We start from the raw sequence: 16,627 nt of genomic DNA on the forward strand, positions 1-16,627 counted from the left end.
CGGATTCCCCGGGATACTTGGCAACGTCGATTGCATGCACTGGCAATGGAAGAATTGCCTGGTGGCGTGGAGGGGGTCGTACACGAGTGGCCACAAAGGCACCCACCCCACCGTTATACTCGAGGCCGTTGCCGACTACCGGCTTGGATCAGGCATGCATACTTCGGGGTCCTCGGCTCGAACAACGACATAAACGTGCTCCACCAATCCGACCTCTTCGCCGAAGTTTTGGATGGTAAAGCGCCGGCCATCAACTTCACCGCTAACAACCGATGCTATAAAATTGGGTACTATCTTGCTGACGGCATCTATCCGAAGTGGCCAACCTTCGTGAAGACGTGCATGTGGCCTGTGAACGTAAAGCAGACTCTTTTTACGCAGAAGCAGGAGGCTGCTCGGAAGGATGTGGAGCGGGCGTTCGGGGTTCTCCAAGCACGATTCAACATTATCAAAGTCCCGGCTCGTACGTGGTTCATGAAGAGCATGGTCGACATCATGTATACGTGCATAATCTTGCACTACAAGATTGTCCAAGACGAAGGACCCGAGGCGGGAAATTGGTTCGACCCTGAAGCCCTTGGAAGCTCAACCGCAAATAGTCCGTCTCGAAGTGGAGTGCATCCGTCTATACAAGAACGGTTGTCTATTCGGGCAAGGACACGTGACTCTACCGCCCACGCCCAACTCCAAGATGATCTAATTGAGCACATTTGGACAAACTTTGGCAACCAGTAGACGCACATCATCGCCGGTAGAAATTACATTATGTATTTTTCACTTTTTAGAATTTTTAATTATGTTTTGTTTTATTGTTTTAAGAATGTAATGTTGTAATTTTATTTTATTTAATGAAATTTGTTTTTATTAATTGAATTTGTTGGAAATAAAAATAAAAAAAGAAAATGAATTTAGAGCATCAAAATATACAGAGTTGAATGACCTGACGTGGACTTCATCAAACAGCGATCGATGACGTTTGCTTTTTCTCATACGCATCTATTATAAATTTGGTTTGACTAAGATTCTCTTCCGTCCGTGGAATTTTTATGGTTAATAATTTGCATTTTAATTTCTAATATTTTAAATTATATCTTTTTTTTTATTTTGCCACGAATTTAATTATGTATTTTTTTTTTATTATTTTAAGTTGTATTTTTATTTTATTTAATGAAGTGTGTTTTTTATTAATTGAATTTGTTGGAAATAAAAATAAAAAATGAAATTGAATGAATAGTAATTTAAGAGACGGTTAAGGGACAGATAAGAGATGGAGGATTGCAGGTTGCGTCCCTTAATTAAAAAATAGAGTAAAAAAGTACAGTGAGCCCCGTGAATAATAATTTAAGAGACGGTGCAGATTGCCTAATCCCTTTGGTAGGTTTCTTTCTTTGGTAGGTTTCTTTCCTCTTTTAATCAGCATTTTGAACTGCAAAAGCCCGAAACCCTCGCATTTCTTTTGAAATTCGAATCACATTTCGATTTCGTGGGGTGTTGATTTTGAATCCGACGATCGTCTTACCGAACTCAAGATCTCCGCATTGGCATTGTTGAGGTCAGCTCCGGATTTTGCTCAATTCGTTTCGTGTTTAGTTGGTTTCAGCAGAATCGGATTTTCTAGGTTTGTCAGTTTTGTTGCTTGAAGGTTCGAGTTTGAGCTGAATCTGTGTTTAGCAGTTTGATAAGGTTATTTTCTTTATTTTTTCTGGATTTATTCAGATCTAATTGAATGGAGTATAAGTTTTTGGTTAAAGATTGGATTTTGAATTAAGATCTTGCTTGTCAGCTCTCATCTTATTGGTTTTCTTACTCTAATCTCAGTATAAGAATATTTACGGAAGTACATTGTGAGTTGGATTTGATTTCATCTAAATTAATTATCTTAATTAAAGCATTGGGGCTTTCTTATAATCCAACCTATCTTTTTAATTTAACCTTTTTTTTACTAGGGATACAGGCTACTATAGCTTGGAACTAAAAATGGGTACATTGTGGTTTATGTTGAGATTTTTGGCAATGCAACTGCATATGTGAAACAGATCAAGAAAACATAACCGTTCACTAGTATGGCAAAGATGAAGTCAGACACTCCTCTTGATTATGCTGTATTACAGCTATCTCCGAAGCGCTCACGGTTAGATATGCTTAATGATTGTTTTCGTGATGATTTGACCATTTCCTGATGTTAGTTATTCAACATGATATCCTTTTGGCCAGATGCGAATTGTTTGTTTCAAGTGATGGGAGCACAGAGAAACTAGCCTCAGGATTGCTTAAACCATTCGTTTCACATTTACAGATTGCGGAGGAACAAGTTGCCTCTGCTTCACAGTCAGTTAAGCTTGAAGTCGGCCGCCATAAGAATGCTGAAACATGGTTCACCAAGGGTACACTAGAGAGGTAGTGTGATTTGCAACTTGTTAGTAAACTTGTTATGCATGCAGCACTAAATCTAATGTCTCCAGTTAACAATTTAATATCTAGGTTCGTAAGATTTGTGAGCACACCTGAAGTTTTGGAACTGGTCAATACCTTGGATGCTGAGATGTCACAGTTGGAAGCCGCTCGAAGGATTTATTCACAGGTTATTTAGTTCTGTAACTGAAGTCTTAACTGGCAATTCTCTGGAAGAATTTGTCTAATTAGCATTCTTACTGATTTCAGGGAGCAGTAGATCAACTTTCTGGTATGGTTTCCTATTACTTGTTGATATACATTTTCTATTTCTATGAAAATGCATCATAAGGTTGCTAGTAGCTTGCATGTTGCATTTTGTTTCTTTTTGAAATATGACGAAATAAAAGGAGATGGAAAGAAGAATCTTGAAATAATATACATTGCATAAACAACAAAATTAGATGGCCCGACCAAAGTTTACCAGTATGACTCCATAGTTATCTACAATAAATTAGCTCTAATTCATGTTGTGGTAGACGAGATGTACAATTTTCTCCCAGTAGCTGTTTGGTTTATTTAACGTTCTCTAGAAACTAGAAAGTAAGCCTACTCTTCTCATGATTAATGGAAGAACTTGTGCTGTTGGTTTGCTGTGAGTCTGTGACTCATTGGAAGCTTTGCATTGAGATAAGATTTTGCTTGTATTCACCTGTGTTCATCATCTTCAAGGGAATCCTCGCATCTTTTGAATGCTTGATCTAAAACAAGCAAGCCTTCTAGTATAAGAAGAATTTACCACCACATATCCTGTGGTTGCCCATCCTGAAGAAATTAAGCTGATAGATAAAGAAAATCAAATAGCTTGTGTTGTCTCATCTCTACACAACACTTTAACTGAAGAAAGTTCTTTGTATACTTCAAGTTTTTAACCACTGCTCGACTGGTATAGTAGGCTATCTTTTAGCGGCAATGAATGAAGCTTTTGCAGTTCTGTTCTATTGGCATCCTCTGTAAATGGTAGGCATGCCAGCAATGTCGTATACCGACATTTGATATAGATTGTACTTTAATTTCATTGCATAACATTACCTATGATCTTCTTACCAATCATAAGATGTTAGGGGCAGTTGGAAGTTGGAACATTTTCTTGGCAGGGAAAATTCTTTCACCTGCGTTGTCTTGCGTATATTATCATATTCTCGCTGATGTTATAATATATAATGATGATCACCCCGTTATTCATTGGATCTATCGCGTACAGGTGGAGGTGGTTCTGGGACGACATCTGGAGATGATGCCACAAAGTATGAGCTCCTAATCCTTCACTGTTGGTTTATTACATCAGTGCCTGTATGAATTTATTGATGATGATATATTATATTACTCGAAATTCCAGCATAGTTTATTGAGGAAAATGAAATCGTTTACTCCTTATCTGCTGCAGAACTGGATATAACTTAATGTTTGGTGTAGCTCCTTAGTGTGTGCTTTCTTTCCTCTCTCCCTACCTCAACTTATATATTCATTCTTGTCATGAATGCAGGAAGGAGCTTCTGAGAGCTATCGACGTGAGGCTCGTTGCAGCCCGTCAGGACCTCTCGAACGCCTGCGCTCGTGCTGCTGCTGCTGGCTTCACCATTCACACAGTCTCGGAACTTCACAACTTTGCCGATAGCTTTGGTGCCCGTCGCCTAAAGTAAGGACGTCTAAACATATTTTGGGATTTTATGATTGTTTATCAAAATAAGAAACAATTGTTTTATTTTAATAAAAACGTTAAAAGATATGTTCCTACCGAATTTTAAGATGGCTTCCCAAAAGATACATATTAGTAAAATTTACCCACATTAGGCCCTAAATCTGGGCATTCGTCATTCGTTCTATCTATAAAATAATGGCGATCATGTGTGTATTTTCAGCGAAGCATGTTGCAAGTTCAAATTGCTGAACGAGAGACGTCCCGAACTTACACACCCATGGACATCTGTGTCCGACTCTCGCGCCTCATACGGCTCCGACATGTCCATCGACGACGATGTTCCACCTTCTCCTCAGCCGCGCCGCGAACATGTGTTGTCTCAACCGCCGGATCTCCCAGTACGTCGCGCTTTCAGCAGAGAGTCCAGCGTCGAGAGTGAAGCAGGGAAAAAGACGAGCAGCGGTGCTGCTCCAGAAAAAGAATCCAAGGATGAGACATCGACCTCCGATCAGGTCCAGTCAATTCAAGCGAGTCAGCCGTCGAGGCGCCTCAGTGTGCAGGACCGAATCAACATGTTTGAGAGTAAGCAGAAAGAAAATTCCGGTGGGAAGCCCGTCGAGCTGCGGAGGTTGTCATCAGACGTTTCAGAGAAGGCGGTGTTTAGAAGGTGGAGTGGCGCTAGTGATATGAGCATTAGCATTGATTTGAGTTCTGAGAAGAAGGATATCGATAGCCCCGCCTGTAACACGGCACCTGCAGCGACTTCTTTGGAATTTAAATTTTCGACTTTGATTGATAACAATGCAGAGGCATCATCTGCTGTTAAGCCGGATATGAAGGTTTTGCCTAGCTCTGGTGGGGTCGGGGACGGCGGAACCAAAGGTGTTTCCTTTTCTACTTCTGAGCGGTTAATTGAGTCTAACAATAAAAATTTCAATTTGGGATCTAGTGAAAGTGGTATTTTGAAAGATCAGCAACGTGGGAAGACTCAGTCAAGGTCGTTTGTAAACAGGGTTGAGAACCAAGAAAAATCCGAGGATGATTTTAAAACACCGGATATAGGTAGAGACAAGGGGGTGACTGGATTTGGGAATCAAGGGAAGGCTGAAGTGTTTAGTGGTGGCAAGACACAGATGACTGGGTTCATGGATCAGGTTTTGTCTTCGTCTAATATTAGGCGTATGCAGATAAAATCTGGTCAGCAGAGTGAAGGTTCAGAACAAAGTGAAAGTTCTGAATCAAGGGATGAGTCTGGTATGGAAGTTATGGTGAAATCTGCTCAAAAGAGTGCTGCTGGAACCGGGGTAGTAGATGGTGGTGCCGGCTCAAGAATCTTGCAGGCCTTTGCTTCCCGTTATAAAGGGATTGAAGGGGATTCTTCATCTGCTCAGCAAGAGGTGAGGTCTGTTAGGGAAACTGAAGCAGCCGAAAAGAAAGAAACCCGCATGTTTGTGAGGGCATCCTGTGAGGTAACTCCTTTGGTGAAAACTGATGTTGCTGGGAAGAAAGAATCCCACATATCCGAGAAAGTATCAGATAGTCATGTGCCAAACCTTGAAGATTCTGGGCCTCAGAGATCAAAGTTCAATAGACAAGTTTTGACTGCTCAGCTGAATAAGAGGACACGAATTCAACGTGTTGATGCTAGTAATAGTGCGAACAGCAGGATGCAGTTTTCTGGTCAAATAACAGTAGAGGCTCAGGAAGGTTCTGATTCTTTCTCAATGCCCACAAGCCAAGCTCCGAGAGTGAGGCAGGCAAAGGGTAATCAGGAACTTGACGATTTGAAGATAAAAGCAAGTGAGCTTGAAAAAATGTTTGCTGAGCATAAATTGCGACTCCCTGGAGACCAATCCAACTCTGCCCGTAAAGGAAGGTTAATAGAAACGGCACATGAACCATCAAGTAGTTTACACTACACAAAACCAATAGTGGATGACAACTACCAGTCAGCTCAACCCAGTAGGATTTCTAAGAACACAACCAAGTCTGATACTGCCTCCCCCATGAAAGCTGTCGAAAGCCAGTACGACAGTGATGCTACGAATACACAGTTTTCTGATCTCAGTGTTACAGATAGCTCCCGAGGGAAGCTCTATGATAGATATATGCAAAAGAGGGATGCAAAGCTGAGGGAAGATTGGAGTGCCAACAGAGAAGAGAAAGAAGCCAGATTGAAATCCATGCAGGATAGCATTGAGAGGAATAGATCAGAGATGAAAGCTAAGTTTTCTGGATCTGTAGACAATCAAGATCATGTATCAAGTGCTCATGGACGTGTTGAGAGAATCAGATCATATAATAGCAGGTCTATTATGAAAAGGGAACAGGTAGATCTATAGTTGTCTTATAGAGATGTATGTCTCTAATGAATGCAACCATCTTACTTCTATTTTATAATTTTAGCATTTACTGGAGTTAGCCTTCTCTTGATTTTTAACCGACCATATAAAAGTTTCCTTTTGACAGCAACACTTAGATTTTGGGGACAGTGATGACGATGAGGAAGCATTAGATCTTCCAGAGCAAAATAATCCCCATGAGAATAAGGGTTTGAATGATGCCTCTTTTAGAGATGGTAGAGGTACCCAGGGGAAAAAGCATTTAACCATTAATAGAAGTTCATTGTCCACTCCTCGTACTGCAGCTCCTGTTCCAAGTTCTGCTTTGAAAAATTCTAGCATTAGTTATGGGAAGCGAAGAATGGTTCCGGAAAATTCACTTGCACAATCGGTCCCAAACTTTTCGGAAATGAGAAAAGAAAATACCAAGCCTTCTGGAGCCAATAAAACAACACGCTCACAAGTTCGAAGCTATGCCCGCAGCAAAATCTCAAATGACGAAGCGGCTGTTAGGGAGGATAAGTCACGTCGATTACAGTCCCTCAGGAAAAGTTCTGCAAATCCGATTGATTTCAGAGAAATGTCTTCCGTGGATTCTGATGTTATTGTATCCACACCAAAACTCAATGAGGAGATCCAGAAAAATGTTGTAACCAGACCTTTTCTTAAAAGGGGCAGTCGCAAAAGCTTTGTATCTCAATCGAGCATTGCTAGTGAGAAGGCCTCGGGAGTATCTGACCTTATACACAATGAAGATGTCAATTTTGACATGGAATCTGGAGCGGAGTTTTTAAGTACGGTTGATGATGAAGGAGAGGAAGAACTTGAGAGCTTAAAGACTGAAGTTCAGAATGTTTCTGACAATGAGGAACTAAAAGAAGGGCTGGAACCAGCGTATTCTGTTAATTCCGGGTCGGAAAATGGTATTGGTGGTTTAACATTTTCTCTTGTGGACCAAGCTTTAGGTTCTAAGCTGCCTATTCCTTCGAGCTTCCACCCTGCTGAATCTGTACCAGATTGGTCGGGGGAAAGTCCTGTGTCATGGAATATACATTCTCAGCATCCCTTTTCATACCCTCATGAGATGTCTGACATTGATCCTTCAGTGGACTCCCCAGGAGGAAGTCCTGCCTCTTGGAATTTGCACTCCTCAAATCAATTAGAAACTGATGCTGCTCGAATGAGGAAGAAATGGGGAACTGCACAAAAGCCCATGTTGGTTGCCCATTCCTCCAACAATGTTCCACGCAAGGATGTGACACGTGGCTTCAAACGATTACTGAAGTTTGGAAGGAAAAGTCGTGGTTCAGAGAGCTTGGTTGACTGGATCTCTGCGACCACATCTGAAGGAGATGATGATACTGAAGATGGGAGAGATCCTGCCAATAGGTCATCTGAAGATCTGAGGAAGTCTAGAATGGGATTTTCTCATGCTGAAGCTTCTGATGATGGCTTCAATGATTGCGAGTATTTCAATGAATCAGGTTATTTAAGATATATGTTCATACATTCATGTTTGCATCTCTATTTCTATTCACTGAGATTTGCTGTGCCAATATATGTGCATGTATATATTCATGTCATAGTTTTACCTCCATAATGCTTTTCTGAGCTCTAACCACATTCTTCAGTTTTATGGCTCAATGTTATGGTTGTACACATAAACCCACTCAATATCACTTTTGTTCATCGAGTCATATCAATGTCATTTTCACCAGTTTCTGCTTATGCTGGAATCATTGGAAAGATTGGTTGTTCTGCATTGTGGTTGGCTTTGATGGTGCAATTTTCTTGAAGTCCCTTGAATTGTTCAATTTGTATTCTAGTAGTACTTTTTTTTTGTAGCCTTTTTAATCATAATGATCTGTTTTGTGCATTTAAATGTTTGTTGTTAACCCATGACCCTTTTTATTCCACAGTTCAATCTTCTGAGAATTCAATTCCAGGACCTCCAGCCAACTTCAAACTCCGGGAAGATCACATGTCTGGAAGCACCATCAAAGGTGAAATTTACTCGACTACATTTTTTAGAATAAAAACTTGTAACATTATGAAACATTGTCTTGCGTTTAATCTCATCACATGGATAATGTAGCTACAAGAGTTGTAAATTTTACTGGAAATGTGCCTTTCTTTTGCATTGTCAAGTCGATGCACACACATTTCTTGTTCTTGGTGTGGTGCTATAGATTGATGCTAATGGTGCACATAATACCTGGTTAACTCTGTCTTGCTACTGATTTTGCAGCTCCAAGATCGTTTTTCTCATTATCAACATTCCGGAGCAAGGGCAGTGATTCGAAGCTTCGATAATCCTGGCTCTGAAAACATCTCCAGTGTACAAATGCATCACCTGTCATGGAAGGCATAGATGGCTATTCCATTAAGCTCTACCAGCACAAGATAAGTATTGTGGAATTCGTCCGGATTTTAGCCATATCTTGTAGAATTTAAATTGTTATGTGATGAACTCATAGTTCCAATTGGTGGAACAACTGTATGTGATTTTGGTAGGTAAAAGCATTATTTTTTCTGTAGTCAATTCTCTTTTGCTGCATTCTAATGTATAAAGGTAGTTTGGAGAATGGAATATGTATGATGTACTGCTGCACACTTCACAAAAATCACAATTCACAATCAATATCCTGTGTAGTATTATACTCTCTCAGTTCAAAAAAAAAAAATAGTCCAATTTTTTCATTTTAGTCTATCATACTATACCTACATTAGCTGTCTTTCTCTGTTACTCCCACCGTACCATAAGAATATGCACTATTTATTTTTTAGTTTGTTCCACAAGAATATGCAATTTTCAATTTTAAAAACTCCTTCTCAAGTGGAACCTATTTTCCACTAATAATACTGTATTTACTTTTTTTTTCCTATCTCTTTCTTACTTCCCAATTATAAATTAAAACTCGTGCCCAATCTAAAGTGCATATTCTTGTGAGACGAGGGGTATATTGTAGTAATTTTGCATTAAAATTTGTTCTAGACTATTTTTGGTTGACCGAGCGGTAGCTAGTTAGGCTAAATTGATTTAATGGTGCGATCCAATTAGAATACAAGTAATCAACTAAGCGTGCAATTAATTTTGGAATTTATGTAATTTTATTGGATGCTTGATTACCGGTTAACTTAAAAACTAACCAACGCATGAGGGTGGTTATCATTAGTGGTGAATCATTCTCCCACGAAAAAAAGCACCTAATTTCACATAAAAAAAATACCAAGTAGTATAATATTTGTTTGGTCATTTTGCCCATTTATACCCAACAAATAATTCAATTTGGTGTAGAATATGCCAAATTATTAACGCATGGGTGATGGGTACACCTAAACCAGGTTATACTACTATGAAATAGACTAAAATACCAGAACTTCAGATGAAAATAAACAAATGATACATGCATTTGACTTTAAATTGATTTTGTGTTTTCGACAGTAATCAAAAGAGAAGAGTGACACAACAAAATCCAATCATATCGTGGCTACTAAGATATTATAATTACCCTCACCTATTACAATAAAGCCACTCCCCCCCTCCTTGATATGGAAATCTCAACTCTCAAAGAGGGAGGGGTGAAATGGTAAATTCACAGCCGAAATCTTAGTTATAGAACAAGATTGTCCCTTGGCTTCAAAGGCATGAGGAAGTTGTTAATCATTACGTGCCTCCCATCCCATGTAAAGTAATGCACTTAGTTCATGCCTTCCAATTTCCACCACGTTCTCTTTTTGCTAAACCAAATATTCCCCTTTTCTTCTAATTAAACTCAGGTAAATTTTTGTCATTCTCTTGCAAGAATCTTTGCAAATAGGTCAAATAGTTTGGTTTGAAAAATCCATACTACATTTGCTTTTCAAGTTATATATTAGGTTGATATTTTGTTAACAATTTTGGTGCATGAGTTAGAAAAAATGGCATCTCTAGTGCCAGGAGTATTGATGAAGCTCCTCCAAAGCATAGACTCCAACCTCAAAGTAAGGGGCGAGTATCGGTCCGCGCTTCTTCAGGTGATCAGCATAGTCCCGGCCATCTCGGGATCCGAGCTATGGCCGGACGACGGCTTCTTCGTGAAGGTCTCGGACTCCTCCCACTCGACATACGTGTCCCTCTCAAGGCCGGACACTGACCTCATCCTCAACAACAAGCTGCAGCTGGGGCAGTTCTTTTACGTGGACAGGATGGAGGCCGGGACCCCTGTGCCCACCCTGGTCGGGGTCAGGCCGGTCCCCGGCCGCCATCCCTTTGTTGGGAACCCCAAGGACCTGATGCAGATCCTTGAGGGCTCTCAGAAGTTGGCGGTGGCTCAGGCTGAGCCACCGCCTAGAGAGGAGAGTGGTGGGAAGAAGAGGATTGTGATCAAGGAGGACAAGGCTGGGGTTTCTTCAAGGTATATGCAGGGTTTGGTGAAGCACAAATCTCAAGTGATGGAGTTGGATGGGAAAGAGAATCAGAGTGGTGACACTGGAGTTGCTAAGACAGATGCATCCTTCAGATCTACTAAGCACACAAACAATATTGAGGTCAGCTTTCCACTTTCTCAAACCAATTTTTATGAAGAGAAAACATTTTTTAGTCTCCAAACTTTGTCAAACTATTACTTTTGGTTCCTAACATTGAAAATATTTTTTGAGGTCCATCAACTTTAACTTAATATCATTTGAGCTACATTTTTCTTTTTTTTGGACAGATTTACCCTTAAGGCCCTGAAGGGCAATTTGGTCTATTTACTCTTTCTTCTTCATTAAAATATTTAATTTACCCATCTTCCCCTTCTTCTTTCTTTCTCTTCTTCCTTATCTCAATCGTCCCTCTTCAAGTCGATTCCCACATCTCAATTGGATGCTTTGAATTCTTCAAATCGGTGTGAGAATTGACTTGAAGAGAGACTATTGAGATGAGTAAGAAGAGAAAGAAGGAAGAAGGGGAAGAAGAAAGAAAGAGCGAGAAATTAAATATTTTAATGAAGAAATGAGGGTAAATAGACTAAACTGCCCTTCATGTATGTCCAAAAAATAAAAAGGTAGCTCATATGATATTAAGTCGAAGTTGACGGACCTCAAATGATATTTTCAAATGTTACTGACCAAAAATGATAGTTTTGCAAAGTTCGCTGACTAATTTTTTTTCCCCTCTTTTAGGAATTATGTATTGAATGGTTTAGTTTGTTACAGACAAGGGTAACCAGCCCAGAGGGATCAACAAAGAAATCACAAACACATTCCAAGATTCTCACAGCAAACAAACAAGAAATCATCAACTCCATTTCTTTGGCTAATGCCAACAACAAGAAGCAACAGTCTACAGAGGGAGCCATCTCATGGTTCAATCTGCCACCCTCCCTTGTCAAGCCCGGGAAGGTCCGTATACATATACTCGAGTCTCGTATTTAGTCAAAAAACATGTAGCTTATCGGGTATACACGATGTCGTTTTTGTGACAAGGGAATGCTCAGAAAGGGTCACTTTGCTTCTCTAGTAGCAGCACAAGCTCAAAAAGAAGCAAATTTGGCAGCAACTCTTGCCAAATGCCTAAGGTTAGTTAGATGCCTAATGATCCCGGTTACATTAACAAAACAACGTCGTTTTAATCCTCGTGCTTATATACGTTGCAGTATGTTTGCTGATATCTACTCATCCGCGTCCCCCCAAAATCCACATCTTCATCTATCGAGATTCTTCACACTGCAAAATATGATCGATAAAGCAGACGCGACAACACTAACACATGACACAGACTCACCACCACTGCAAGAAAAGGACAAGCCTAGTCGAAAGCCAGGCAAGAACATGCCTAAAACCACAAGGATCTCATCACAACTAAGCAATGCTGACAAGCAAGAATGGTCGAAGATGGACAACTCAAAAGAGATGATGGAGCTGTTGAGGACTCTAACAAACGAGACACGGGCTTGGTTCTTGAATTTCCTCGAAGAAGCCCTGGAGTTCGGGTTCCCGGTTGCCCAGGAGAAGAAGGGGAAAGAGAGCTCGGCTCGAGTTCTAGAGCAAAACAACCACATTGCCCTTACACTGTCGCAGCTCAAACAAGCTAATGAGTGGCTGGATAAGGTTAAGAGCGGCTCGGGATTGGAGGTGTTGGGAAGGATTGATGAGTTGAAGCAGAAGGTGTATGCATGTTTGCTGGTTCATATTGACTTTGCTGCATCAGCTTTGGACACCAGAAAATCTCTCTGATCTGTGTACTAAAAAGATGTGGATAAATTATTCTAAATTTTGTGTGTGTGTGTAAATTATGGCTGCATTTTCTCTCATTTGAAAGTGGCCAAACATCTATGTAAGTTTGGAAATTTGGATGGAATTTTGCTCTGCTCAAGTTTTTATAGCAGAGAGATGGAAATCATTAAAGTGGATATTTACGGTACCTATACTCGCAAAATATCATTTGTGGTCATTATACTTTTAGTCCATTCATTTTCGTCCGAAATGAAAATGTCAGCAAAATGGAAAATGAATGGACAAAAATTGTCCTCTATCCTTTCGGGGTGATTTAGTCCGAAAAAAGTGCCAAAAAGTGAAAAGAACCTTAAAACATGCATAACGTATTAATGTACAAGTATTCTGATTGCAAATGATATTTTTAGCAAGTATAGGGACCGCAAATGTGTATCCAGACCAATATAGGGCCTAAATATGCAATTCACTCTTCTTTAAGGAGTAATTTAGATAAAGTAGTACTTGAAGAATAAATACGATAGCATGTTTGGTAGGATAGAATTCTATTCCTAGATGAGTTTACCCTACCAAACATGCGCTACTCTGGTTAAATTTTCAATAAAAAAACAAAGGAAAAATATGTTGCAAATATTAGAGTGTTTGACGTTTGCATGAATGAGATAAAAAAAAATAACTACTAGTAGTAAAAATCAATGGTAAAACCCCAGTTTCTATTCTCATAATCTCATACTACTTGAATATCCCCCAAAATCACATTCTGTTGATTGCAGTTTCTTCGTTACCAATCGTTCGTTCAAATTTCTACCCGACGATCCAATTGAAAGGCTGCGATTTCTCATTTCTGGTTAGCTGCATCAAACTAGGCGTTTGCCTTCGCATGTGATTCGTATGCAACTTCTTGTAGTGAAGGCGTTTGCCTTCGCATTTCTGGGAAAATCGGGTTTGTAGGGTACTTTACGTTTAAAATGACGTAAATGTACCCATTTTGTTATCTCTTCCATATATGGGAAAAACGTCACCCATATTGGCGTGTTTATAAGTGAAGACGCCACCCGCTTTGGCGTTTTACAATTTAGAACCGTATGTCGTCGTATTTCATATAAATATAGGTACTTTAAAAAACGCCGACGGGGTTAACGTGTTACCTAAAAAACGCCACAGCCGTCTGCGTGTTTTATGCCTAAAAACGCCACAGATGTAGGCGTGTTTTATTTTAAAAACGCCATCTTGGTTGGCGTTTTTAGAAGAAACGCCAACCAGATTGGCGAGTCAATACAAAATGTGCGCTCCATCGTGGGAAAAAATTGGCCGAAACTACAAACTCTAAAACGCCTATGGGAGTGGCGTTTTTCAATAAATAAACAACTGTCAACAGACAATGCACTGTGTGTGTGTGTTTGAGTGAGAGTGAGTGATAGAATAAAAATAAAACTAAATGGATATAAAAGGATGGTATGGTGGAGAGAGCACATGAGACTGACAGAGCAGCTCAGACTAAAGTGAAGATAAGGAGAGAGACGAAAATAAAATAAAATAATCGTACATATCATCATTATTAGTCCTGGTTAATTTTATAAGGAAGTCAAATAGAAAAAAATAAAATAACCACACACTATTATTTTCTTTAAAGAGACGAAAATAGTGTAGTATAACAATAATATTTACATTTTTTTATTATAAATAAACTCAAAACTATATAATTATAACATAAAACATAAGACAATAAACTGAGAGAATGAACAATAGAGTTGCCCCAAAAGACTTTTCATAGAGGAGGCCGCAAAATCAGCTCTGGAGGCAGCCGGAAGCCGGGCCGAGCAGCTGATTTTGCGGTCCTATTAAAAAAAATGCATACAAATGGCATCAATAAAATACATGTTTTGTTATCACTCTTATATGACAGCTGATTTTGCGATCCTATTAAAAAAAATGCATACAAATGGCATCAAGAAAATACATGTTTTGTTATCACGCTTATATGGCAATCGAGAAACAATATGTTCGAGTGTCGGAAAAGTTTTGACACCAACCTCTTATTTCATACTTATACAATAAAACATGACCATTCCCTAATTAAGTAGTACTCCACTAGGAAAATGTGTGAGACAAATATAAGAATTTAATAATAGCAACATAAGTATATGTGTGAGACAAATACTAAGAGTTTAACAAATAGCAACATAACAATACACACAGTAAGAATTTAACAAAATAGCAACATAATATATGTGAAAAATCGATATATTCCGATTGCTATTTATCTTCAGAAACACACACACATGGAAATGAAAGGCTCAAAAATGGCTAAGGCCTATTTCCTCTGTCTTGTTGACTTGTGTCGCTTTCTTGTTTGCAACAATTTAATGGTCTCTCTCCTTTTCCTCTCATTCATCCATGGTTCAGAATCCAAATTGATGGCACTGTTTCCCCCAATCTTCATTTAATATCATCAAACGAACCCCTCTCTCTCTCTCCCTCCCAACTTATCTTCACTTTAGTCTTAGTTGCTCTGTCAGTCTCAGGTGCTCTCTCCACTATACCATCCTTTTATATCCATTTAGTTTTATTTTTATTCTATCACTCACTCTCGCTCAAACACACACACACAGTGCATTGTCTGTTGACAGTTGTTTATTTATTGAAAAACGCCACTCCCATGGGCGTTTTAGAGTTTGTAGTTTCGGCCAATTTTTTCCCACGATGGAGCGCACATTCTGTATTGACTCGCCAATCTGGTTGGCGTTTCTCCTAAAAACGCCAACCAAGATGGCGTTTTTAAAATAAAACACGCCTACATCTGTGGCGTTTTTAGGCATAAAACACGCAGACGGCTGTGGTGTTTTTTAGGTAACACGCCAACCCCGTCGGCGTTTTTTAACGTACCTATACTTATATGAAATACGACGACATACGGTTCTAAATTGTAAAACGCCAAAACGGGTGGCGTCTTCACTTATAAACACGCCAATGTGGATGACGTTTTTCCTATATATGGAAGAGATAACAAAATGGGTACATTTACGTTATTTTAAACATAAAATACCCTACAAACCCGATTTTCTCAATATTAGCAGCACTTTGCCCGAAGCAACTGTGTCAATACATGGTGGCTAAGTATTAATTTATTAAAAAAGTGTTAGAGAAAGCCACAACTTTAAAAAAGATGATGAATTATTTTTTTCAAGTGTACACCCATTTCAAGATACTTATTGATAAGAATTCCACAAAAAAAGGGTGAATAGTCAATCTGATATAACATACAATTTTCACAATTTTTTTATATTAACACAGTATAATACAAATATCAACACAAATATCTAAAAATATCAACTTAGTTTTTTTGATACTGTACATGCATTATGTCGAGATTTTTTTTATGCATTTATTGATATAAAATCTTCATAACAACATATACCAAAATTAAAGTAAAAATTATAAAATTTCATCATTCGATCATCGTCAGAACATATGCAATTGAGTCGTAATTATAATCCTTCAAGTTTTAACAACCATATATAAATTGACCCTTTAAGTTTATTTAATAAAATTTTTAATATTAAATATAATTCACTTGACATGATTTTGACCAATATATATATATAGGGGTGTATTATAATGATAACCCCAATTTCCGAAATAACCCTATAACTAAATCTCCACCATACATTTTTAAAATTTGTGGTCTAGATTTAATCTAACAAAACTATCATTTCATCAAATAAAACTATCATATTAAGGGCAAATTTGACATTTCGTTGTAAAATTGGGCGCACGTTCTGAGAGGCGTCTGCCTCGCGGCGGAAATTCCGCCGACGCCGAGGACGATGCCGGATTTGTTGACCGGGAGCGGACCCTCGGCGGTGACGACGCCGAAGCTGACGAATCTGCTTCTCCACGCGACTATTCAGAGGAGCCTCGGTGCCGTGAGGGAGGTGATGGCGCCGGAGGCGACGGCGGAGGATCTGATCGTCGCGGCGATTTGTATTTTCAT

General features: G+C 39.1%; 2 protein-coding genes across 5 annotated transcripts; both read left to right on the top strand.

Annotated features, from left to right (window-relative positions):
- The first annotated feature begins 1,390 nt into the window (after positions 1-1,390).
- LOC121744346 lies at positions 1,391-9,076 on the top strand. 3 transcript variants are annotated; one of them, XM_042137864.1, is made up of 11 exons: positions 1,391-1,552; positions 1,947-2,131; positions 2,215-2,397; positions 2,482-2,581; positions 2,662-2,683; positions 3,656-3,698; positions 3,938-4,090; positions 4,314-6,423; positions 6,563-7,919; positions 8,355-8,438; positions 8,684-9,076. In XM_042137864.1, the coding sequence occupies exons 2-11, from the start codon at positions 2,064-2,066 to the stop codon at positions 8,746-8,748; spliced, it is 4,185 nt and encodes a 1,394-aa protein (XP_041993798.1). In that variant the 5' UTR covers positions 1,391-1,552; positions 1,947-2,063; the 3' UTR covers positions 8,749-9,076. The 3 variants fall into 3 exon arrangements, with proteins under 3 accessions (XP_041993798.1, XP_041993800.1, XP_041993799.1); XM_042137866.1 differs by having other exon boundaries at positions 1,955-2,131; XM_042137865.1 differs by lacking the exon at positions 1,391-1,552 and adding an exon at positions 1,664-1,683.
- Positions 9,077-10,097: 1,021 nt separating this feature from the next.
- On the top strand, positions 10,098-12,823 carry LOC121743059. Of its 2 annotated transcripts, none has more exons than XM_042136237.1 (5): positions 10,098-10,215; positions 10,352-10,965; positions 11,617-11,802; positions 11,887-11,978; positions 12,057-12,823. In XM_042136237.1, the coding sequence occupies exons 2-5, from the start codon at positions 10,357-10,359 to the stop codon at positions 12,634-12,636; spliced, it is 1,467 nt and encodes a 488-aa protein (XP_041992171.1). In that variant the 5' UTR covers positions 10,098-10,215; positions 10,352-10,356; the 3' UTR covers positions 12,637-12,823. The 2 variants fall into 2 exon arrangements, with proteins under 2 accessions (XP_041992171.1, XP_041992172.1); XM_042136238.1 differs by having other exon boundaries at positions 10,111-10,215; positions 10,370-10,965.
- The last annotated feature ends 3,804 nt before the right edge of the window (positions 12,824-16,627 follow it).

The sequence above is a fragment of the Salvia splendens genome, chromosome 8 (assembly GCF_004379255.2).
Source record: "Salvia splendens isolate huo1 chromosome 8, SspV2, whole genome shotgun sequence".
NCBI lineage: Eukaryota > Viridiplantae > Streptophyta > Magnoliopsida > Lamiales > Lamiaceae > Salvia > Salvia splendens.

Coding starts and splice junctions, on each gene's coding strand:
- LOC121744346 (XM_042137864.1), top strand. CDS start 2,064: ATGGCAAAGATGAAGTCAGACACTCCTCTTGATTATGCTGTATTACAG. Junction 2,398..2,481: donor ACCAAGGGTACACTAGAGAG/GTAGTGTGATTT, acceptor TTTAATATCTAG/GTTCGTAAGATTTGTGAGCA. Junction 2,582..2,661: donor CTCGAAGGATTTATTCACAG/GTTATTTAGTTC, acceptor TACTGATTTCAG/GGAGCAGTAGATCAACTTTC.
- LOC121743059 (XM_042136237.1), top strand. CDS start 10,357: ATGGCATCTCTAGTGCCAGGAGTATTGATGAAGCTCCTCCAAAGCATA. Junction 10,966..11,616: donor AGCACACAAACAATATTGAG/GTCAGCTTTCCA, acceptor AGTTTGTTACAG/ACAAGGGTAACCAGCCCAGA. Junction 11,979..12,056: donor ACTCTTGCCAAATGCCTAAG/GTTAGTTAGATG, acceptor TATACGTTGCAG/TATGTTTGCTGATATCTACT.